This window comes from Phalangium opilio, unplaced genomic scaffold, assembly GCF_054372755.1.
Source record: "Phalangium opilio isolate 3A_F unplaced genomic scaffold, DU_Popi_V2 ptg000045l_1, whole genome shotgun sequence".
NCBI classification, from domain to species: Eukaryota; Metazoa; Arthropoda; class Arachnida; order Opiliones; family Phalangiidae; genus Phalangium; species Phalangium opilio.
The window spans coordinates 4,844,591-4,867,298 of record NW_028324168.1 but is presented as its reverse complement, the minus strand read 5'-3'; the positions used below and the strand labels follow the sequence as shown (position 1 = coordinate 4,867,298).

The following is a 22,708-nucleotide window of genomic DNA, read 5'->3' as shown; positions in this document are numbered from 1 at the left end:
TCTTACAGAACATAAAGGAGAAACGCGTACTTGAAAACAGACCCTATTTCGAATTTGAAAAATGGTAAACTCACCCAACAGATCGTGGGAGATAAACATCTGTATGATATTCTGAAGCAAAACATCTATTTCTTACGTGAATTATTTATTAGGTGCGTTACTGTTGTTACCGCAAGAACACGACAACTTGATTAAAGGTTTGACCATTTTTAAAATTAAAACTTTAATTAGTTAATTAATACTAAGTCAAATCATTTAATTTTTGCTGATGTGCAGAAAGAGAGAAAAACATTATTTAATAATTCATTTAATTTAGTGAAACACGGTCAAGAAGAAAAATTGGTTTGGAGGGTGGAAGCGATAGTTCGATACGGAAATCAATAACTGTACAAGCGGCACGCCAACAGAGTTACAATTTAATTTTGATAAGTGTTGTACGAAAATTCAGTCGAGGCTGCATGCTGTCTTTTGGACGAAGTTTACCGTACATTATGCGGAAGTCAGAGAACTATCCAAACTTCTTATTTATAACCGCTTACGAAGTAAATATTGTACTAATCCATGCAGTTTTGGATTTAATTTTAATTGAACTTAATTTCAGTGGAAACCACAGATATGGGTTCAAAAGAACGATACATTTTCCGTCAGTGGTCCAATGGCAACTTTTCTGCACTACCTTACAAGTAACTTGAATTTAAGGTAAGTAATGACACTCGCGATTAAGTTTGTTTTTAAGTTGTACTAAAATGTAAAACGTTTCAGTTACCAGTTAATCCCACCATCCGAGGAGGAATCGGGTGCGTTCAACTCCGGTAATTGGACAGGAATGATGGGGATGATTGTCCGTAACGAGGCCAACATGTCCTTGACACCGTTACTGATTACCGATAAAAGATTCGAATACGTATCCTTCTCTAATACCATGTTTCAAGGAGTTATCCGGATTTTAGTTGGGATACCACGTAAGGGTACTTCACTTTCCGGCATTATAACCGCCTTCACGCCAAGAGTATGGCTGGCATTGGGTTTTATCTTCACGTTGGTTCTCTTCGTGAAACTTTTAATTCGATTCGCCTTGTCCGAAGAGACATCATTACGTAAAGTACTTGGGGAGCAGTTATGGCAAGTTTATTCGGGACTGATACTGAAAGGTACGTTCGATCTAACATTTCCTAATTCTAAATTGACGTCGAAAACTTATTATTGAAATCCGGGAATAGCCATTACGAAGTTACCACGGTCTATATCCGGTCGAATTATCACCGGTTTCTGGATGTTATTGGCTTTAGTCGTAGTCAATATGTATTGCGCTCGTATGACCTCGTTACTGGCCGTTTACAAAGAGAAACCGTTTATAAAACGTCTGGAAGATATGGCTAACTTCCCCGATGTAAAACCGTATTTGCACAAAGGTTCTAACGAAGTTGATTACTTTCAAGTAAGAGATACGTTAAAAATATTCCCGAATATAAGCTAAAATCGCGCTAGGTTTACTCTCTATTCTAAACTTAGAAATCCTACAAGGGTAAAGCTCAAAGAGAAGTGTACCGGCGTTTACGTCCCAGTTACGTAATGCACTCTGACGCCTTGTACAGCGACGAAACACTCGATGAGATTGAAAATTGTCAAGCAGTCATTTTGCAAGAAAACAGAGTTTTTCATGTAGTCCTTGCCGAAAGATACGCGCGAAAAGCGAGTTGCCGTTTTCGGCAAACTAAATCTTACAGGAGCATCCCCGTTGGAATTGCCTTTCGGAAGAATATAAACCCAGAGTTTTTGGAAGACGTCAATCGAAGGTGAGGGAAATGAAATGTCGTTAATATTATAATTGCTAAGCCTAATTACCATTATTCTTACGTATACTGTAGGATTTTGTATTTTGTACAAGCTGATTTGATGGATTACATTTACCCACCCGTGATAAAAATCCGCGTCAGCCGTTGCTTCGCGTCGAACGAGGAGGTCAAAGGTCAATTTAACAGTTTACGCGTGAAAGAAATCTCTACCGCTATATTGATCGCCACCATTGGGGTGGTTTTATCGGGTCTGACCTTTTTATTGGAACTTTTTGCGCGTTTCTTTTGTCCGATAGCAATTTGATTAATGAAATATTATAAGGTCGTACTTTTTTATTTGAACTTGAAAAACTCGCATGACGACAATGATGCGTTACAAAAATTTCGAAATCCAGGTGACGTAGTAAGGCATGTACATGTACAAACTCGTGTAATCGGAGCAACCAAATTCGCTGCTTTGAATTCCCGCCAGGTAGTAACGATTGAATTGACCCTGAGTCTCTTTCATGACCAATGGACTTCCGAAATTTCCCGAACAAACTGGGGGTTTTTTCATTCGGACTAACTTTAAGTCCTCGTCTCTGCGTAAGTCATTAATTTATACAAATAGAATCCTGACGTTTCTCTAAACAGTTTGTAAAGACTATATTTACCTGCTTCCAATGCACCTGTACTTCGGCGCGATTTCTTTAATCTTCAACCCTGATTTCTCTCTCTCGTGTTTGTATTTTCTCGCCATGTAATTGGCGCAGTCATCTTGAAAACCATCATTAACCCAAACTCGTCTGGCGATTGGTGAAACGTAAGAGCCACTGAGACTCAATTTTTTGTCGGCCTTTTGATTGGCTAGGCTACCCCATCCTTCTATACTAAAGTTTTTAGCTAAGTCCATTTGGTGTAGAACTCCAGGCTCTAAAATGTTTCGTAAAAATGTCTAAGCCTTGGGCATAAAAGTGTTAAGCCTAATAGACCACTTCATTAATTACTCGCGGAGAAACTAATACACTGGGGCGGGGCTATTTCTCTCGCACTAAGAAGCAACATCCTATGGATCCCGCGGAGGCTGACCAACTCGCACAGCCTCTCGCGGTGCTCCTTGGTGGTGTTTGCTTCTCTTATGGCATTAATGGAATAGTCTATAAAGTCTACCTTTGGGAGATGGTAAACATATAGGTTTGTATTTTAAGCCTAGTGGTATTTTCCGATCCAGTTTCAATAGGGCAAGCCTTAATTCCGGCAACGTATCCGGAAGTGATATATTCTTTTGGATTGCGTAGAAATTTAGTCCTTCTTTATATAAATCAAGTCCACCCAGTACTATGGTCACCTAAAATCATTCGTTTTCAGAGAGGGCAAAATGTTACTAAGCCTATGCCTAAAATTTTACCATAAGTGTATAAGGTATGTTCCATAAGTATGACACTACCTATACTTCGTAATGCTAGCGACTTACTGAGAGCTAGTTCCAGAACGACAAGCGAGAACTGATTGACTACACTCGGTTTTGCAGTTCATCTTCCGATCTATATTCTGTACAAAGCCTTTGACGAGAATCTATGACCTACTTCCCTTCATGACAAGCTCTCAGTAACCAGTGACAAACTTATGGAACATATCTTATGAACTTTTACTTACATCCAAGTCATTTATGGGATGTTTATGAGGTTGAATACAAATTGCCGAAGTCAACACCCATTGATCGTTAATAAGGACACCTGAACAGAATCTAATCTTGTCATTAATGAAGGCATAAATTGCCGCCAACCAAGGATGCGGTTCCTTTTCATCCTTTTCGGAGTCGCCTAAGTAACCACAAGATTCTGGGCCAGGCGGTGGTGCTGTTTTATTGTTATAAGTTAGGTCCCGGTTTTATAAATTCATTCTAAGTACTTACGCGGCGCTGGGGTAGTCAGGGGATTTTGTATCAAGTCTACCGCTTTTTCGAAAGATTTATAGTCCGTCAACATAAGAACGTGGTTAATGGCTGGTGCTGTGGCGATTTTGGTTAAGGTATCGCGACTTATGTCACTTCCTACTCCAATGCAGTAGATTTCAAAGTCTAATTTAAAGGAAAGATTTATGCAAGTCAGGCCTAAGATTCCATTGGAGTAAGTTAAACTTGATTTGTACCCATTTGTTTTAATTCATTCGCATGGCTCTCAGGTGTGACCCCTTTCGCACCAATATTTGGTTCCCCATCTGTAACCAAAAACAAGGCTTTTTTGGCCCTATTCCTCAAACCCCCTTGAAGGAACACTGTTGATAATGCTTCTTCCATTGCAGTACCTCCACCTTCCCCCTAAAATTCGTTATCAGTAATTTACCTGAGCCTATACACGTTTTCATTATTTTAAACGTACTTGAATAGCATCAATTTGCTTCAAAGTCACGTTAATATTGCTAAATTTATCGTCATTTAACGGGATGTTGACCGTGACGTTTGTTCCGAATGTGATGACGCATATTCTGGTACCATCTAGAGAATAATTACGTCTTATAACACCTCGCGGAAAGTTATTGCGTACGTTTAAAGGTCAACCAACTTATCCTATCCTCGTTGCCTTTAAAAATACCAATGAGTTGTTTAATAAACTTTTTGGCACTGTTGAGGTCAATTGGGTCAATACTGCTCGATCGGTCAATAACGAAAAATAATTCCAGACCCAAATCAAACACCTCGGGACCCAAAATTCGACCCAATTTAGCTAAAAAAATATAATTTTAAGAATATTATTTATAATTTTTTAAAAAATAGTGTACATTTATACCGTCAGATTCTGTGATGTTAGGATCTAAATGGTGCTTCAACATATTGACCACCTCTTTAGATTCCAGGACATTCGCTATGGATCAAAGAACATTATTTTAATTAACTACTTGTAATTATCGTACCTGGTGGTTATAATGTTAATGCCACTCACGGAAGCACTTTGGTGTAATACCAGACCAGTATCTTCCAGCTGTACAAGTTTGTATCTTATCGCCGACCATATAGTACCCCGGGTCACAGACGTAAAAGACTGAAGTACCAATCTTGCGTCCGTCATAAACCATTTTCGCGTTGGCTACTTCCGCTGGTTTTTCGCATATGTTGGCTATTAGGTTTTATTTGTTGAATTGAATTATGTTTTGCAATAGTTAGGTTAGATTAGGTTTTGTAATTACGCAAGCCTTACAAGGTAGGCGACATCTTGGCGGGTACTCATAGTTCCATTTTCCACTAATGCAACGCAAAATCTTAGTCCCAATTAGATTGTATTCCTCGTCGCAGATGGGTTTGACTTTAAGACCACCCGAATGTATCTCGTAATGACCATTTTCCAATTCGGGTAAAAGTGGACATCCTAAGGTATAAAAGTAAAAGTATGTAATATTTCTCTTTCGAGAGAAATGTATCAGCACAAAGCGGGGTAATTGTAACGTGATTCTTCCCCCAACATCATTTTACATTTGGAGCAAGGTTACTAAACCGGATCACATACGCCATGTAAATAGTTCCCTCATCAGTACATATTAGCACTTAATTATTTGCCAAGGCGCATGCACTTGTGGATTTTTGTCCCACGTCAAGACAATCAAGGTTTGTGGGCTGATTGCTGAGGATTTAGTACTACCAAACCATTATAGAATTCACCCTAGCACGGAGTATGCGATGCCCATCTGAAGTTTGATGAGCGGGAGAGCAAAGAAAAAGGGCTCCTTCACCTGGGAAGAATCATGTCACGTAACTAAAGTATTAAGAGGATACAGAGTGTCATCCTTCTATTATCCCCTTCTGTGTCTTCTTTTGTAACGCTGTACGTAACATTGATTACCGTTTGGAGTGGGGCTATCGACTACCGGATTTGGTATCGTTACAACAGGCTTCTCAGTAGATATATCGATATCGGCAACTTCTGTTTCATTTACTTCTGTTAAAAATTTCGTTAATATTTTTCCCCTTGCAAGTCGATCCCTTTTTAATATATGTCCAAGACTACGTACTTGTTCCATGGCCAATATTACTAAGTAACAGAGGAACCAAGAGATACACCAAACCATACATCGTGAAGTTAAATTCAATTCTAAACATCGGATAAAATTTGGCTCGTAAAACAAACGGGAAGTTCCGGTTTTATTAAGGAACTCCAGTAGAAAATTGATAAGGCTAATGTAAATTTTTAAAACGGAAACTTTATTCGCCTACAAAAGATTTTATACCCTGGTCTACTTCATACAGAGGAAATATAAAATTGCGGGTGCTGATTCAAGATAAAATTGTCGAAGGCCTTGCTGTTGACCTTTTCCTGCTCTTGTCCTTGACCTTTTGGCTGGCGAATTCGATTAGTATAATGAAGGACGCGATACCGTAACCTATTGCAGCCATGTAAAACACTTTAATCAGGTCGTCGGATTCGATGTAACTTTCTTGCGTGACTCGATCATATTTCCCTGGGTTGGTTTTGCGGTAAAAGTATGACCTCATCATTTTAAAATGCCAATGAACGATTAAACCCGATTCCGCTTGACGACGCAGTCTATTGAAGAAAATTAAAGGGTTTTTTGTTAGCTTAATTAGGCTTAGGGAGAATGAAGAAAACAAAAACAATTACTAACTCGTGGTTTATGACCTCCGTGCATTTAAAGTCCTTGGGAAAAGCGATGGCTAAACGATCGGAAAAAAGTTTCTCCTTTGAAAAATGCAACTTTCCATGAAACGCCATGCTGTCCACCAAACTTTGAAGACCACTTTCGTAAAAGATGAAAATTCGTTTTTCCAGCATTAATTCATTCAGAGCTCTTTTAATTTCTTCCGGTGTTTTATACACGTTTAAGGCCATCATTGGTTTGATAACAGACATGCTTTCGGTTTCGGATGTCTGTAAAGATTGGAAATGCATTCTCTGTCTCGCTGCTAAGCCTAATTTATTTTCTACTCTGACCTTGATGTTTTCTTCAAAGACAGATCCCTTTTGGGTTGTAACGATATACCCCTCATCCTGAACAGCCCGGACCATATCGGCTACGCTATCAATTTGCTCCGTCTTCGAAGCCACGCTTGTTGAGGATGTCAATTTGCAACCGTACAGACAACCCATGAGGTTGGCGATCAGCAGAAACATACCCAGAATTAGCCGGAAGTCCAGAGGAATGTCCCACGTGAAATCTAAATACACTTGAATTCGTCTCAAATTTATCAACAAAGCCGTATATTATTTCACCTTGTTTTAACCATAATGACAAAGTTTTGAAACCAAACTTTTCATTCTTATTCTGAAGTATTTTATGAATCAAAGTGGTTAAACCCCATTGGACCAAGATGGACATAGCCACGAGGCACCACACCTAAAATCATAAACATTTAAACAGTAACTGCCCTTAATTTAAAACCCCAAAATCGATTTCAACTGACACCAAACGTAAATGGTTGCAAGAAATACAAGGTATCCGATGTATCGGCATCGTCAGCTTTAGAAACGAAAACGGCTGAATCGTAATAATACGGGTAAGAGAAGGCTACCACTTGAAGTCTAGATTCTGAGATTGAGATGGTTGAAATGGCCATATCTGCCTCCTGGTGATAGATAAGCCTTTAATTACTTAGTATTGGGTGTTTAACCTTTGACCTTACGGAATTTTGTATCATTCCCACCATTCCTGACCAGTTTCCATCTTGATTTGCAACCCCCCATATTTGATCGATTGGTGTTAGTAGATTGAAACTGTTGATACAGGTTAAAATTAATTTATTCCATTAAGTAAAGTTGATATTGATTTTAAGATGAAAATGATACCACTCGTTTAGGACATTCTAAGCGATAAATTATATCTGTACACTATTTTATTATTAGCCGTGTATTCTTGTGACAGGTTTTTATCGATATTGGTTTTCTTTATGGTACATGCTACGAAAAGATCTATCAAGCCTTAATAATTAATAAAACCCTTTTAGTAAACAAGTTTGAGGGAATTTGCAGCGCGCAGAAAACTAGGCTACGGCTTATCTCTCTTAATTCAAGCTTGGAGATAAGAGATTCATTAGCTTTGTACATATCGTAATCTTAACTTGATACCGATAGCGAAAAATAATTGAAACACGGTTCTACGCCGTTAGATTCTTATCTTAAATTAAAGTTTACCGAGAAGAATAGAACATTCCATTAATTCAAGAAGAGAAGCAAATTCAAAATTTTAAAACTCACCTAAAATTTAATTTTAATGATAATGTTTCTATAATGGAATAGTCCATGCCTCCTGGATTAACCAATGTCCGATTGGGCAGAATGATCCCGGACAATGCCGCGTGCTTTATAATTGTTTAATTAAAGTTAATTAAGATAAAATACTCGTATAATTAAATCATACCGGCATGACTGCTATGGTGTAACTCTGACCGTAACATTTTTTAAATTCGTTTTGACCATCATGTAAAGTCATTTTTAAACAAATCGGGTTGATAATTAAATTTAAACGGGACGTCTTCGCATGGTGAATACCTGAGACTGTATGACGACTTTTCTCCAAGATATAGCGTGATCTAATTTAATAAGTAATTCATATCGCGTACCGTTACCCTCTTCATTTTCCCTTGACAGCGAAATATAGCACCTGCCATAAGGTACAACTATAGTAACAGCACCAGAGTCTATTTATGTAGACCCGTGGTACGTTCAAATTTGTTTCCCCTGTGCCATTACATAGGTGTTTTTTTATATATATATATAAATTTCACAGTCAAACAAGATCTTTAGAAAAAAAACAAATTTCTAGTGATTTTATTCATTTTTGGAAACATTTTCACAGGGAGAAATCAATAATTTATAACAAAAATAATTATTTAATGTAAGATAACACGCGGATGATGTTTCTAAATCATGAATGAGTCATAGTCGTAAAGGGTTCTGATTATGGCTTTGTTGACGGTGATTTGGCAGATTTCACTGGTATTCTACTCGGCAATTGTACCGACGTAGGCCTAACTGTGGCTGTTCTGTGGAGAAAAAAAAATCATGGTTTTTCGATTAGTTCATAATCTAATCGAAGAGAGACACTCTAATGGAAATTTATATTTACTTTTACCGTTATTATTACTCCACGGTATGCTTAAGAAAAGGCTATTAACACGTCTCATGACGTCACATTAAGGATCTTTGTCAAATCCTACTCATTCTTACGTAATAATAATTAGCCATTAAAATACCTTTTTTCTGCATTTTTACTTGACGCCGCTATTCTCGCCGCTTCGTTTTCCATGTGTTTATTAGCGGGTTCTCCAGCGATCACTTGTTGACCGACAACGTGAGACTTTTAAAATGATAATATTTGTTAGTTTAGCCAATTATTATTTTGAAATAATCCTTACATTTTGTAAGTTCGATACGGTATGGTTAATCGTATTTTCACTGTTAACAGATCCTTGAAAAGAACCACCAAAATTGAACGTAGCACCTTTTTTCGCCATAATCCTGGCTAGTTTCCAACCTAAGGCAAAGAATGAAAGAGATCTTTTTATTTAAACGAGACGTAACGGTGTAGAGGCTGGAATAGTCTGGTTTTTTTTCACCCGACGTTTGGTTGCACAACGTATCGTCATATTGCGAAGAGCTTTCGGAATCGTTTTATAGTTGCGCAATTCAACTCGCAAAACCCTTTATGTGCTTGTCATTATTGTGTTTATCGCTTATTTTACAGTTTTATTTTTGTATTTGACGCGCGCTATACGTTTTACTGACACCTAACCTTGAAATAAATACGGTAAATAAAACGTGTCATCCAAAACTCGCATTCAAATCTACCGCCTTGAAAATCGGCTCTTTCATTGGTCTTTTAGAAAGCCTGTTGGCGCGCGGAAAACGCGGGGAATTACAACGCAGGGGGGCTGAAAGAAAGGGGAAATCTTTTTTGACATTTTACTGCCTGGAGGAAGTCCACGTCGCATTAGCGTGTATTTAATTATTTTTATATTATTAGGGGGTAAAAATAGGGCACTGTGTTTGATAAACCGGTTTTTAGGGGAAAATTATCTTCTTTTTTCCGAACTTCAAGGAATGTTAAGAAACGTTTCATTTTGAATGAAATATCCGTATTAAACATTAGGCTTAACTGTACTGAGCAAACTTACTGACATAGATCTCTATTACTAGCGGTGTTGTGTTGACTTAAACAGCTTTTTTAACTTTTGGTTGTTATTTAAACTTAATTTCTCATATTTAGACCTTCAATTTGGTGAGTTATAAATACTAATAACTATTTTACCAAGTTAAAGTTAGTTAAAGATGTTTAAACGTGTTTTTGACAGTTGCATCATGAAGTACAGATTTTTAAGGGCAACCACAGTATTATTATTGTTTTTTCAAACAATCACTTGTCCTCCCGTTGATCCTTCGCAGAAAATGAAACCAGCAACTCAAGAAGAAGCCAAACAAGAAGAAGATTTAGTAATTTTATTTCTTTTATTAAATATGAATAAGTTAATTAACTGTTAAACTAGTTGTAATGAGATGTTATTAAATTAATCCCAAATTCCCAGGGCCTTGAATATGGCAAGTATTTACAACAAGTTGTTCAAATCTTAGAACAAGACAAAGATTTCGCGAAAAAACTTGAGAATGTATCAGCGGAAGATATCAAGGTATGATATCATTTCCTTAAATTTAAAATACTTCAAACTTTAAAATCAAAATTTTTAATTTTTACAGTCTGGTAAAGTAGCTAAGGAATTAGAATTTGTCAACCACGGAGTGAGATCTAAACTAGATGAACTGAAAAGAATAGAATTGGATCGTCTAAGAAGTTTAATACGTCAAGAAGTTGAACATAATGAGTTAGGTGTGTACGATGGAAAAAACAACTTGGAATTTCCAGCTGATATGAGAAGATGGCGTACCCTGCCTAAGGCTCCCAATGGTGGTGATGGTTAGCTAATTTCCGACACAAGAAAAAAACACACGTTTGCTTAATTTTGTCACGTTTTTTTGTTTAAATTTGTTAAAGTTTGTCTAAAGTTGTCAAAAAACCTAACATCTCTTAGCATAAGTTTCCCTTAGAAATCTAATAACATTTCTTTATTATTATTTTTTTTGTTGCATTTGTGTTGTAGTTAATTATCTTAATTAGTTCTTTAATTATATTTTTCTAATTAGGAATTGATAGAGGAGGTCAATTTAGAGACCTTCAGCATTTAGACTATAAGAATCCTCATACATTTGAAGTTGAAGATCTGAAAAAATTAATTAAAACTGTATGTTAATTACATTTTAAGATCAAACTTTTAATTAATTAATTAATTATTATAAAAGAAATTAAGAATAATTAAATTAAAATAATTACTAATTAGGCTAGCAAAGATTTGGACGAATTAAACGCCCAACGAAAAGAAGAATTTAAACAATACGAATTGGAAAAAGAACATCAATATCGGGAAAGTTTAAAAAACATGACTGAAGAACAACGGAAAATTGAGGAAGCTAAACATTTGGAATCGCAAAAAAGACATAAAGAACATCCCAAAGTTCACCATCCTGTAATTAATTAATTAACATTGACTATTGTTAACTCTAATTAATTTAATTAAGTTAATTTTAATTATTATTTGTTAAAAATTAAGGGAAGCAAACCTCAATTAGAAGAAGTTTGGGAAAAACAAGATAATTTACCAAAAGCGGAATTCAATCCCAGTACATTCTTTGCCATGCATGGTATAATTAATTAATAGAACTAGTTAAATAATTATTGTGTAATTGGCCTTATTCCTGATCAGCGCCATCTACCCATAGCGGCGACTTTGAGAACTACTGTAATCGGCAAGCCAATCAGATGTCACTAAAATCAGGTGACGTCACTGACAGGCACTCTCGGGGGGGGGGGGGGGTCTTACCAAAAATGACGTCACCAGATTTTATCGACATCTGGTTGGTTTGCCGATTACAGTAGTTCTCAAAGTCGCCGCTATGATTAGGTGGCGCTGATCAGGAATAAGGCTAATTAAATTAATTAATTTACAAATCATTTAGACGTGAATGGAGATGGTTACTTAGATGAAGAAGAAGTAGAAGCTATTTTAAGTTTGGAGGTGAAATTAAATTAAATTAAATTAAATTTACAAGTTTAATTAAAACTTTAAAAGGAAAAAAACTATTAATTAATGTTTTAAATTGTTTAATCCTTAATTAAGATCAAGAAAATGTACGAAGCCAACAATAGTGATGATGATCCAGTTGAAATGATGGAAGAATACCATCGTATGCGAGAACACATTTATAATGAAACTGACTCTAACAAGGATGGATTACTAAGCAAACAAGAGTTTATGGACATGACACGTAGGGCTGAATTCAACCAAGATGAAGGATGGAAAGGACTTGATGAAGAAAGAGTTTACACTGATGAGGAACTCTTGGCTTATGAAGAACATCTCAGACAATTAGCTGTTAGCTCCATTTTTATAACTTTAAAGTGTATAATTAATGTTTTAATATTTAATGGATTAATTGTTATAGATGTCTCAAAATATGCAGTTTGGTGGAGGACCACCGTACCATCCTGATATGGGACAAGGATATCATCCTGATGTCCCTCAACATATGCAAGGCGTTCCTCCTCCTCATTACCCCCCTCAGGGACAATTTCAGCAACATCCTCAGCAAGGACAGTTTCAACAACATCCCCAACAAGGACAGTTCCAGCAACATCCCCAACAGGTACAATATCAAGCACACAATCCTCCTCAAGGACAATTCCAGCAACATCCTCAACAAGGACAATTCCAACAACAACAACAACCCCAAGGACATATTCAACAGGGACAATTCCAGCAACCTGGACAAGGGCATCCTCAACAGGGACAATTCCAACAGCCTCCTCAAGGACATCCTCAACAGGGACAATTCCAGCAACCTCCACAAGGACATCCTCAACAGGGACAATTCCAACAACCTGGACAGGGACAATTTCAGCAGGGACATCCTCAGCAAGGACAATTCCAACAACATCCTCAACAGGGACAATTTCAAGCATCCCAACAAGGACATTTTCAACCAAATCAACAGCAATTCCAGCAACCTCCTCAACAAGGAAACAATGTAAACCAAATTCCCCAGCAAGGAAATCATATCCCACAACAACAACAACAGGGTCAAAATCAGAACCAAGTGCCAATTCAAGCTGCTTCTGTTCCACCAGTTGTAGCCAATCCTTCGGGACAAAGTCAACCTCCACCAGTTGTTCAAAATAATCAGGTACCTACACCAATACACCCTTAATTATCCTTTACTAATTAATAAATTAACTAACCATATCCAATGTTTCTAACTATCCATTCAATGTAGCCATCTTCCCAACAACAACAACAACAACCCAATAGCCAAAGTCAAGGACATTAAATTGTCTTTTTAAGGGGACCATGTGCAAATTAATTAACAAATGTTAAAAAAAAAACAAAGAACATTTTTAAAAAGAGAGAATCTATTACTAACAATTTTTTGTTATTGTCCCGAATGTTTGTTTGTTTGTTTGTTTGTTTGTTGGTTGGTTGTGATATGTACAAAATGACTCTACAAGCAGTTGGTAAGAATGAAAGGGGTTATTAATTAATTTGTTTGGGTTGGGAATTGCAAAAAAATTAATTTTAATTTTAAAATAATTAGAGGTGTATTAATTAACTATTAGTAAGTATATTATAAACCCAAAATTTAAAAAAGAAAAAGTAAAGATACTAAAGAACAACAACAATAAATGAAATTTGTTTTTCATATTTGCATTTTAAAATTGCACTTAATTTCTATAGACTAATGGCACCCCATGTTATTTCCCCATAGAGCTTAATACAGTCGAAGGCAGAGGGCTGCCATTACCCTATTACTAAACAATTGTTTATTAATTCAAAAATATCATATTTATTATTATTATTATTATTATTATTTACAATTTAAACAAAGGGAGAGGAAAAGGCACAAATTTAATTAGTTTAATTTATTTAGCTAGTTTCCATTTGATGTTCATCAATTGTATTATTATTATTGAAATTTCCATCTTTTTTAATGAATCTCTTGACAGTTGTATGACTTGGCATCCCGAGGATATTGTAGTGTTTCAAAAAATTATAACCCTTTAATGACCTTTTGAACAAAACGGTGTAAATGGTCATACTCTCCATTGAAAAACTGATTTTCTTCTTTTCAAAATTTTGAATCTGCTCGTGAAGAAAAATGGCTTGGGTATTTCCTTCATCTTTAAGTTTTTCAATTCTGTCAACTTGTTCGTAAAGAGGTTTTTGCCTCTGGTTCACTTGTTTTTGAAGGACCTTAATTTTAGCCTTCAATAGATCATTTTTCCTCTTCAATCTACTTAATTTTGATTGAAACGATCTGATAGCCCCTCGGTCTTTAGCCATCGTAGCTTTGTCTCGAAAGGTTTTCTTAGGGATTTGGTTGACGGAGTTTGAAGAATTTATTTTATTCTGAGTTGGTATAAACGTAGACATAGTGGACTCTGTTTCTGGGTTCTTATAGACGTCATGAATAGCTGATAATGTTTGTTGAATCTGTTTTATACAGGGGTTCATACTAATAGGGTTTATCGATGTTGAAGGTGGTTTTGCGGAGGGATTTGTAAGAGGGAGGGTCAAGATATTTGGATTTCTCGAAGCATTTACAATAATTGGGCGGTTGGTAATCGTTTTAGAGGGTTTTTGTTGAATATTGTCAGCTCTATTCAATGCTATATCATTTTGAGCCTGAAGAGATGGAGTTTGCGTTAAACCTTGGGAAAGGTTTTGGTAATTATTTACTGGGACAGATATCGGTTCTGTTTGTTGTCTAAAAATCTTTTTAGTAGTCGTCACTATGTTTTGAGCTGAATTTGGTAGATTAGTAGGAGGTGTGGGCCAACTTAGAGTGGTAGCTTCTTTGCCTTCGGAAGATAAGTCTTGATTTAGTTGATGTTGATCTTCATTTGGTTTCTTCTTGTATTTGGTTGGAGTTATAAATTTCGCTTGTGTATAGGGCTTTTTTAAGATATTTTTGTTTTTAAATTTAAGGTATTCTTCGTACAGAGTTTTATTAGTTGAACCCAAACGTGTTAAGAATGAACTACGGTCACTTGGCTTAACTTTTGCTGGTCTTAATTTTATTAGGCTGGGTTTAGGCGATTTATTATTATTAGTCGCGTTGTTTTGAGTTTGCAAACTACTACTTTGACTTGTTTGTTGGATTTTCGAAGCAGTCTTACTCTTACTGTCATCGGGGTTCATTTTAATTACATTTATTAATTGTCCATTATTAGTCTTAGAGTCACCCATGACGTATTGAAACAATATTAGTTAAACAAAACTATAATTTGGGTTGATTTTAAAATATTTGACTAGGTAGATCGAAAAATTAGAAATAAATATAAATAACTAGCTATCGATTTACTATGCTTACCACGGAAATTTCCAATTAAAACTAAAATTAGAATAAAATTAGGAATATAAATCCGCAATCCATCTTTATTTGTCCACGTGACACTGAAAAATTTGAATTAGCCAATGACAACCCCGGAAAAATATTTCCGTTAGAGGCCGCTAGAAATGGGTCGTCTGCTTAAAGTAAACTTTTTCTAAATTAGGGTTAACGCCAAAAATTTGTAAATTAAAATTTTAACTGGAAACGTAATTAATATTTAAAATATAATCGATTAAAAGGTTAACCGCTATACGACATCTAAATCCACAATGTCAACTACGCAGAAACAAAGCTGCCTAATAGTTTTAAGCGGAGCCAAGGAAGGTACGTGTGTGACAAGGCTTACAAACGATTTCACATTTTTTTCAGGTCACCAAGAAAAAGAAGTTTTGCTGTAGTTTTAGTTTCTTTAAACTGAAAATTATTGTAATTTTTACTTTTTAAATTAGGTAATAGCTCCCAATCTTTCATTCAATCCTTTACTCTTCTTCACACGGCTTTTACAGTTCAAATTGCTACACCTGGGGTATTGTATAAACACAGTTTAAATTTGATTGACTTTTACCATATATGATGACAATTAACCTAATTTTTGCCGCTAAAGGGGAGACCTATTGAATTTGTAAACCAAGATAGCCAGAGTAAAAGGTGGCTAAACGATTTTCGCATGAAATCCATCGCTATCCCAATCAGTTTACAAACAGTTGACCGTAAGAAAAATGTCTAATGGGTCTCTTGTGTTAGTTACTTTTGTAAAATCATTTTAACTTTCATAGCCAATAGATATACGTGTTTAATTATACCACACGCTCCTGGAGCGGCTTATGATTTGTTAAATGACAAAGATCTATCCCAAATACTTAAACATTTCATAAGAGAAAGAAGTAATACATTTGAATTCCCCTTTAAAAACAAAAGTTCAGGGAACAATAAAACACTTTCTACATATTTTAGAACCAATATGCTCAATAGGAATGGGTGTCGCGGGCTTATTTAGCGAAATGGAGGACACTAATTGGGGGTTTAGAAGGTACACTTTAACCTCAGTCTCAGTATTTGAGTTAGCGAGGAGTCCTGACTTTGCAAACCTTCCTGTTATCCCGGAAGATGTAATTAAAGATAGGGCTGCTCTTTATAGCTGTAAGTTGAGCCTTTTTGTCTCAACTCAACTACGAGAATTTTGCAAATGATTTTGTGATTATTAGCCTCGGAACCGGATGCAGTACATGTTGTAGTAGACAGACATTTGATCACTGGGCAAAATGAGCAAAGCACACTTACCGCTGTCCAAAATCTAATTCTACTATGCAATCAGAAACAAGGTCGTAAAGAGAAAGAGCAAAGACTAGCCTAGACTATTTTTATTTCAGAGTTATGTCATTGCAAACTTTATTATTCAACTTTGAAACCAAAAAAAAAAAAAAATCAAATAAAAGAAAAAGCTGCATAAATGTTTATATAAAACCAACATAAATACATTTGTATACAATAAAAGTAATACGACAAAACATCTATGGAAACTTCAAGGGAAATAAGTTCAAAAACCTGGTTTTAAACTGTAGACCCAATTTTAAATCCATAACACAAAAATAAGGAGAGTTTAGGGTATTCTGAATATTTTATATTAAATATTGCAAAACAAATAAAACAAATTTTACGATTAAAAAAACAAATTCAGTGAGATTGTGATAAATAACAACTATTGACTAATTTGTAACTAATTTTTTGTTATCTGTACTAATTATTATTATTATTTTTTTTTTTTTTTTTTGCGAATCTCCTACTGTAAAAAAATTATTTGTGTTTGTTTATCACTTTAAAAATCAAAAAAGGTGTAACATTCCGGTGTATTTTATGTTTAATTTTGTGTTTTTTTTAACTTATTATCTCTTTATTACAAAAAGTAATCAAATTTATTTCATTAGAGATTCAAGAACAATCAAATCTATAAGAAAAAAAAGGTGCTTACGATTGTATTTTCCTGTTTTTTGTAGTCTTATGAATATCAAAATAAATAAAAAACGCTAAATCAAATATTAATAATAAATTTGGGAACACTCGGTTTACACAGACTGACAACGTTACAAATTTCATAAGCTATCCGACTCTGCTCGTTTCTTATTTCCCTCCTCGTATTTTTCCCGCCCTTTTCATGTTGAAGGCGCACCCTAGCACCCGGCATTTTCACCCCCACCCTCCCCCGAATCTTTGAACTAGGGAATACGGAGATTTCATTTAGAGCTACCCTCTACTATCACGTTAAATTGACAAAACAATATATAGTTAACGGCGTAACGTCAAATTAACTTGCTAATTTTAAAGAAACTTTTCATTGTCTGTCTGTTTGGTCTTGAAACCAGTTTATTGGCTTCAGAATGTTAACAAAGGGTTTTTTTTACATCGTCATGGCATAAGAATGAGCGACTTTTTTCACGTCAATTAATTCACGGAAATTTACAAAAAATAAATTTTTTTAATGATTAAAATACAATTTTAGGTTTTTTAAGTTACGACTGTATTTTTAGGCCTGTTTGATATTTCGTCGAATTTTCGTATTTAAAAAATTATGAATAAACAATTTTTCACAATAAAAAGTAATAATAAGGCCAAACATTTTGGGCAAAGTTCCCAAAATTAGAAATAGACATGTGGGAAAAATGAATGACCCATGCTTGTGTCGTTGTGTGTATAATATTTTCTTTAATAGTTACGCGCCAATTTTTTTTATTCTTATTTTACGTTTGATTGGTGGTAGTATTGACGTCACGATCCATCTTTGACGCGTCCTCCCGCCTCTGATGTTAGTATTTAAAGAAAAGCAAATCGGACTTAAAATCATTATTAGTTCGTAAACTAATACTCGATGTACATAAATACTTAGATTTATTCAATTGTAAAGTCCTTATCGGATATTTAAGGAAAAATAAAATTATTTGAAAGTGGGGAGGATTGGACAAGGGCTGTTCCATTCTCTTTTGCCGGCAAAAGGCGCGAAACTGCACGGAATAGTCGCTGTTTCTGATTGGTTTAGCGTGGTCACCTGGGTTCCTCCGTCTAGTTTTTCGCGGGCTGTATCACAGCGTCTTTCTCTCTTTGTCTCGTTTTTTCGGTTGTAAGCACGTCGCACGTGAGCCGCGCTTCGTTTTTTCTTCGAAAGTCAGCTTGAGTTTTAGTCGCTTTTAAATATTTATCATGCCTTCCACCAGATCCAGACCAAGGTAAGTCCGTATTTAATATTTTGTCCCCAAAAATTTAGTTAAATTTGAGTAATTTCGAGTTAAATGATAAATATCGCGGTTTTCGCGCTTCGATAAACCAATGGGCGCCCGTTGACAACGAGAAGAGCACCCCGCGCGCGCAGCTTCTCGCCGGTACCAAATCCAGCGAGCCGTAAACCGGCGTTTTTTTTTTCATTCCCGCCATTTTTCGTTGAAAACCGAAATTTTAATAAAATTTTTGAAAAAGTATATTTCGGAATTGTAGGTTAGAGATTTAGGCCTAAATTGATATAGTTTTCGTATATCGGGAAGGGTGTTTAATAAGTTGTCTTTGTTCGCGAAAAACGGAAAATGGGGGCTTCTTTTTCTCAGAGGGTGCCATTTTCACCATGGTTTCTCTTTGTTCGTGGAAAAACGGCAAGATGACCTCGAGTTGGCGCGGTTTTCTTTGGCGCGTTTTTCTCTGTCCCGCGTACATTTGTACCACTCTGTAGACCAATCTCAATAAATTTTCACTAAACTTATCCAAAACTTTACACGACCACTTGTTGCCCACCTTGAAAGGGGGGGTCGGAATTTTTTTTCATCTATTATTGAAAATGTGCCGTTTTAGGCCCAAAGTTCTGTATTTATTTTATGCCTAATTTCAAATTTTTTTGTGACTTTCCTAAATTAGTTAGGCTTAACGTTTTGTAGCCTAACTTGAATAGTTTCTATATTAATTTAAATTAAAACTGATTTAGTTCTGAACATGCCGAATCTCTCACTGAAGATTTGAAGAAGGATGAGACTGTAGAGTCATCCCCTGTTAAGGAAAAAATTGAAGCTGAGCCTGTCAAAGAGGTAGTTAATTGCGCTTTAGCTGACAAAGGGTTACGTAGCGGTATTTAAAATGACATTAACTTTTCAGAAAACAACTGAAGAAACTAAAACTGATGACAAAGAAGAAAAGGATGATGATAAAGAGGAGACCAAGAATGATGAAGATAAGAAAGAAGAGACTGAAACTAAAGAAAATGGATCTGGTAAAAGTAATAATTAAGAAACTGAAACGAACATCGTTAAGTGTTTAGTTTCTAATTGTCTCTTTACGGGTATTTTTTAGCTGATAAAGTTGATTCCACCGAAGATAAAGTAACTGAAGAAGATTCAGCTGTCAAGAGGAAGCCTGAAGATGGTGAAGGAGACAAAGTGGATGCCAGTCCTGAGAAAAAAGCTAAATTGGACACAGAAACGACGGCGGAAGATAAAAAATCTGAAACTGAGAAAGAAGCTACTGCTCCTGAGGTGGAAGCTAGCGCTTAAAAAACTTAACAAAAATGACAACTAAAAAAAAAAACTTCAAACAAACAAAAAAAAACATTCATCCTTTTTTTTTTCTCTCTTGAAAAAGCTAATAATTCCACCAAGTTTCATTTTTATATTTGTTGGTCTTGAAGTAGGGACAGTCATGTTTTTTTAAAAACTGCATTTCATGTTCATCACACCATATATGTCCATGTACATTTTTGTTAAATAAATTAAGCTTTCTGAGTTATTCTTGTGTTATTTTTAATTTTAATTCCTTTCAGGATTTTGTTTGACAGTTCGCTGTTATGCCTGAATTTCGCGGTATTTATTATCTTATCTCCTTTGTTAGAAGGGGGAGCAAAGCTATCTGTTTTGGCGCGAAGCCAAGGAAACCGTTTTGTGATCAGAACTGAACTGAACTAGTGTATATATATATTTATTTATTTATTTAGTTCAGTACAGGTAAGCCATTAGAGCTTGGTTAGTACAACCGAGAGAGATTAACGATTTAGTTATACAGAGATTAACGATTTAGTTATACAGAGATTATTTAGTTATACAGAGATTAACGATTTAGTTATACATTAGTAAAAAAAAGAAGAAAAAAAAAAACAAAAAGAGATAAGTAACAAAGTAAAAAAAAAAAAAAATAAGTGACAAAGTAGAAAAAAGATAAGTAACAAAGTAAAAAAACGGTATGACTACAGGTCAATTTGGGGTATTATTGAAGTGAGCCGATAACTTAGCGCGAAATTTTGATTTATCTGAGATGGTAATAATAGATTCAGGGAGTGCGTTCCAATCTGAGATGACAGTGTGGGTGAAATGATGTTGGCGGATAGACGTCAGGGCGCGTGGTTTTGCAAGTTTAAGGGAGTGTCCACGGGTAGAGGGATACGGTGCAGGGTGGAAAAAAGTTTCAACGTTAAGTGCCAATTTGTTATTAAAGAAGTCATGAAGTAAACATAGGTTGTTAATTTTATGGCGGATAATGACGGGATCAATTTTAAGTTTTTCTAATCGAGAAGGGGCTGGGAGTTTATCTAATTTTTGAGTTAGTTTAGTAAATTTGTTTTGGGCTTTCTGTAGGGCAGTAGTACCAAGGGAGGAAGATGGTGTCCAAATAGGGGAGGCATAGTCAAAAATAGGCAGGGCCAATGCATTATAGAGGGTTTTAATGAGGGCTGGGGAGCGGTTGTTAAAATTACGACGAATTAAGCCTGATAGGGAATAAATCCTTTTAGAGACTTTATTGGTGTGGGAGGTAAATTTGAGGGATGGGTCCATTATGCATCTTTGGCAAGCCAAGGCTTACGGTCGAAATTGTAGTTTTAAATTCTAATTAATTTCTCTTCATTTCTGGTGTAAATTTTGAATAATTAAAGCTCATTCACTCGTAGTTTTAACAGAAAATCATGAGCTTTCTTGGATCAATCTATTTTAAATGTTTTTCATTGTTACTTAAGGTAATTGTATGGTATTAATTAACATAAGCCTATCTGTTTTGGCGCGCAGCCAAGGAAACCGTTTTGTGATCAGAACTGAACTGAGCAAATATATATATATGCATCTTTGGCAAACCAAGGCTTAAGGTCGAAGTTGTAGTTTTAAATTCTAATTAATTTCTCGTCACTTCTGGTGTAAATTTTGATTAATTAAAGCTCATTAACTCGTAGTTTTAACAGAAAATCATGAGCTTTCTTGGATCAATCGATTTTAAATGTTTTTCTTTGTTACTTAAGGTAATTGTATGGTATTAAATTAATTAACATAAGCCTTTTAACTTAAAGGGGGCGTGTTATTATTTACTTTTAAATATAATAGGCCTCATCTAAGAAACAGGTCTTGGAAACAATGAAAGATGTTTATTCCACTGTCAACAATTTTTACAACTTAGAACCAGTTGTCAAAAAATGTGTTACTAATTTTTCCATTACAAATCGTGAAGCCAATGAGGTAAACTTCACTCTTCTTACTTCATTAGTGGATAAATTCATTAATTAATCCCGTTAATTGGCATTTAGCTGGTCACATCTTTGTCATATTTAATTAGGACCATTTTATTTGAAAATTATTCATCCAGTGAATCAATTGCATCAGTTTTCCCTGATGATGTACACGCAAATTTAAAGGATTTATTGGTTAAAATTATTATTGAATGTCTACCAGAGTGGCGTTCTGAGACAATTAGCAATTCAGGTTATTTAATATTTAAGTCTTAATGAGTTTATTAATTTAAATTGTCCTCTGTTATAGTTTCTATTCCAAAATTGATTGATTTTAATTGGAGAGTTGATGTTAAAATGGCTTCAGATGATGATAAAAGGACAAATGCACCCTCATGTGTCTTACAATTAAAGGTAATTATGTTTGTTACGCGTACTTTTAATTAATTTTAACCCTAATTATCCTCTTAAGATTGAAGAGAATAAGAAAATGGTTTCTGAAGAACCTCCTGGAACTAAAACAGTCAATGTGGAACTTAGTAAAGAAACTTTAGACACCATGTTACATGGATTGGGAAGAATTAGGGACCAATTAACAGCTGTAGCTAATAAATCATAGAATAAAATGTACTTTTTTGTGTAAAAATGTTATTCTTTTCATAAATAAATATATTGCCTTATCAAAAATGCTTTCCGAAATTATTTATTTCTCGCGCTATAACTAATAGAGTAGTGGCACTCCATGTTAACTACCCATAGAGCTTAATACAGTCAAAGGCAAGTAGGTGCCATTACTCTATATTGTGGGTTTTATAGCACTGACAAGTAAGACGGTCATATGCATTAATACTGTACCACGATACGCATGTCAGTTGTCACTGCTCATTGCGAAATTGATCGACTTGATAGTGTCAGGTAAGGCTGTCATTCCGCTAGACTAATACATATAATACCTATCTCACTTGTCAGTGCGTCTGATCTACTTGATAGTATCAGGTAAGGCTGTCATTCCGCTAGACTAATACATACAATACCTA

The 22,708-nt window shown here is 35.3% G+C and overlaps 7 protein-coding genes and 1 long non-coding RNA gene across 13 annotated transcripts; 5 read left to right on the top strand and 3 right to left on the bottom strand.

The window, feature by feature from the left end:
• Positions 1 to 491: 491 nt before the first annotated feature.
• Positions 492 to 2,249, top strand: LOC149676940 (putative glutamate receptor). Its single transcript, XM_089838569.1, has 7 exons — positions 492 to 542; positions 602 to 699; positions 763 to 1,151; positions 1,221 to 1,438; positions 1,525 to 1,796; positions 1,869 to 2,118; positions 2,192 to 2,249. Exons 1-6 carry the CDS (start codon positions 492 to 494, stop codon positions 2,098 to 2,100), a joined length of 1,260 nt encoding a protein of 419 aa, XP_089694695.1. The 3' UTR covers positions 2,101 to 2,118; positions 2,192 to 2,249.
• LOC149676939 (complement factor B-like) lies at positions 1,971 to 5,867 on the bottom strand. The gene is made up of 13 exons (XM_089838568.1): positions 5,781 to 5,867; positions 5,612 to 5,707; positions 4,973 to 5,140; positions 4,718 to 4,891; positions 4,565 to 4,639; positions 4,340 to 4,501; positions 4,157 to 4,272; positions 3,927 to 4,095; positions 3,691 to 3,855; positions 3,432 to 3,634; positions 2,946 to 3,123; positions 2,450 to 2,708; positions 1,971 to 2,377 (listed from the first exon to the last, which is right to left on the bottom strand). Exons 1-13 carry the CDS (start codon positions 5,839 to 5,841, stop codon positions 2,170 to 2,172), a joined length of 2,034 nt encoding a protein of 677 aa, XP_089694694.1. The 5' UTR covers positions 5,842 to 5,867; the 3' UTR covers positions 1,971 to 2,169.
• Positions 5,868 to 6,042: 175 nt separating this feature from the next.
• LOC149676938 (uncharacterized) lies at positions 6,043 to 7,366 on the bottom strand. Its single transcript, XM_089838567.1, has 3 exons — positions 6,998 to 7,366; positions 6,393 to 6,942; positions 6,043 to 6,313 (listed from the first exon to the last, which is right to left on the bottom strand). Exons 1-3 carry the CDS (start codon positions 7,101 to 7,103, stop codon positions 6,043 to 6,045), a joined length of 927 nt encoding a protein of 308 aa, XP_089694693.1. The 5' UTR covers positions 7,104 to 7,366.
• Positions 7,367 to 8,522: 1,156 nt separating this feature from the next.
• On the bottom strand, positions 8,523 to 9,559 carry LOC149676937 (uncharacterized). The gene is made up of 4 exons (XR_016366546.1): positions 9,340 to 9,559; positions 9,139 to 9,257; positions 8,977 to 9,080; positions 8,523 to 8,766 (listed from the first exon to the last, which is right to left on the bottom strand). It is a non-coding gene; the product is annotated as an uncharacterized LOC149676937 (long non-coding RNA).
• Positions 9,560 to 9,785: 226 nt separating this feature from the next.
• Positions 9,786 to 13,525, top strand: LOC149676936 (nucleobindin-1-like). Of its 2 annotated transcripts, none has more exons than XM_089837872.1 (11): positions 9,786 to 10,001; positions 10,075 to 10,213; positions 10,306 to 10,407; positions 10,475 to 10,691; positions 10,919 to 11,016; positions 11,113 to 11,298; positions 11,383 to 11,473; positions 11,789 to 11,847; positions 11,950 to 12,204; positions 12,275 to 13,012; positions 13,103 to 13,525. In XM_089837872.1, exons 2-11 carry the CDS (start codon positions 10,082 to 10,084, stop codon positions 13,154 to 13,156), a joined length of 1,932 nt encoding a protein of 643 aa, XP_089693998.1. In that variant the 5' UTR covers positions 9,786 to 10,001; positions 10,075 to 10,081; the 3' UTR covers positions 13,157 to 13,525. The 2 variants fall into 2 exon arrangements, with proteins under 2 accessions (XP_089693998.1, XP_089693999.1); XM_089837873.1 differs by having other exon boundaries at positions 9,787 to 10,001; positions 10,475 to 10,604.
• Positions 13,526 to 15,337: 1,812 nt separating this feature from the next.
• On the top strand, positions 15,338 to 17,251 carry LOC149676935 (glutamine amidotransferase-like class 1 domain-containing protein 1). Its single transcript, XM_089837874.1, has 6 exons — positions 15,338 to 15,541; positions 15,667 to 15,743; positions 15,822 to 15,927; positions 15,994 to 16,101; positions 16,172 to 16,357; positions 16,423 to 17,251. The coding sequence occupies exons 1-6, from the start codon at positions 15,487 to 15,489 to the stop codon at positions 16,569 to 16,571; spliced, it is 681 nt and encodes a 226-aa protein (XP_089694000.1). The 5' UTR covers positions 15,338 to 15,486; the 3' UTR covers positions 16,572 to 17,251.
• Positions 17,252 to 18,224: 973 nt separating this feature from the next.
• LOC149676934 (uncharacterized) lies at positions 18,225 to 19,972 on the top strand. Of its 4 annotated transcripts, none has more exons than XM_089837876.1 (4): positions 18,225 to 18,435; positions 19,179 to 19,281; positions 19,346 to 19,466; positions 19,541 to 19,972. In XM_089837876.1, exons 1-4 carry the CDS (start codon positions 18,410 to 18,412, stop codon positions 19,738 to 19,740), a joined length of 450 nt encoding a protein of 149 aa, XP_089694002.1. In that variant the 5' UTR covers positions 18,225 to 18,409; the 3' UTR covers positions 19,741 to 19,972. The 4 variants fall into 4 exon arrangements, with proteins under 4 accessions (XP_089694002.1, XP_089694003.1, XP_089694004.1 ...); XM_089837877.1 differs by having other exon boundaries at positions 18,226 to 18,435; positions 19,179 to 19,278; XM_089837878.1 differs by having other exon boundaries at positions 18,226 to 18,435; positions 19,346 to 19,460.
• Positions 19,973 to 21,034: 1,062 nt separating this feature from the next.
• Positions 21,035 to 22,358, top strand: LOC149676933 (COMM domain-containing protein 9-like). Of its 2 annotated transcripts, none has more exons than XM_089837871.1 (5): positions 21,035 to 21,191; positions 21,550 to 21,681; positions 21,750 to 21,924; positions 21,982 to 22,085; positions 22,144 to 22,358. In XM_089837871.1, exons 1-5 carry the CDS (start codon positions 21,141 to 21,143, stop codon positions 22,288 to 22,290), a joined length of 609 nt encoding a protein of 202 aa, XP_089693997.1. In that variant the 5' UTR covers positions 21,035 to 21,140; the 3' UTR covers positions 22,291 to 22,358. The 2 variants fall into 2 exon arrangements, with proteins under 2 accessions (XP_089693997.1, XP_089693996.1); XM_089837870.1 differs by lacking the exon at positions 21,035 to 21,191 and adding an exon at positions 21,270 to 21,467.
• The last annotated feature ends 350 nt before the right edge of the window (positions 22,359 to 22,708 follow it).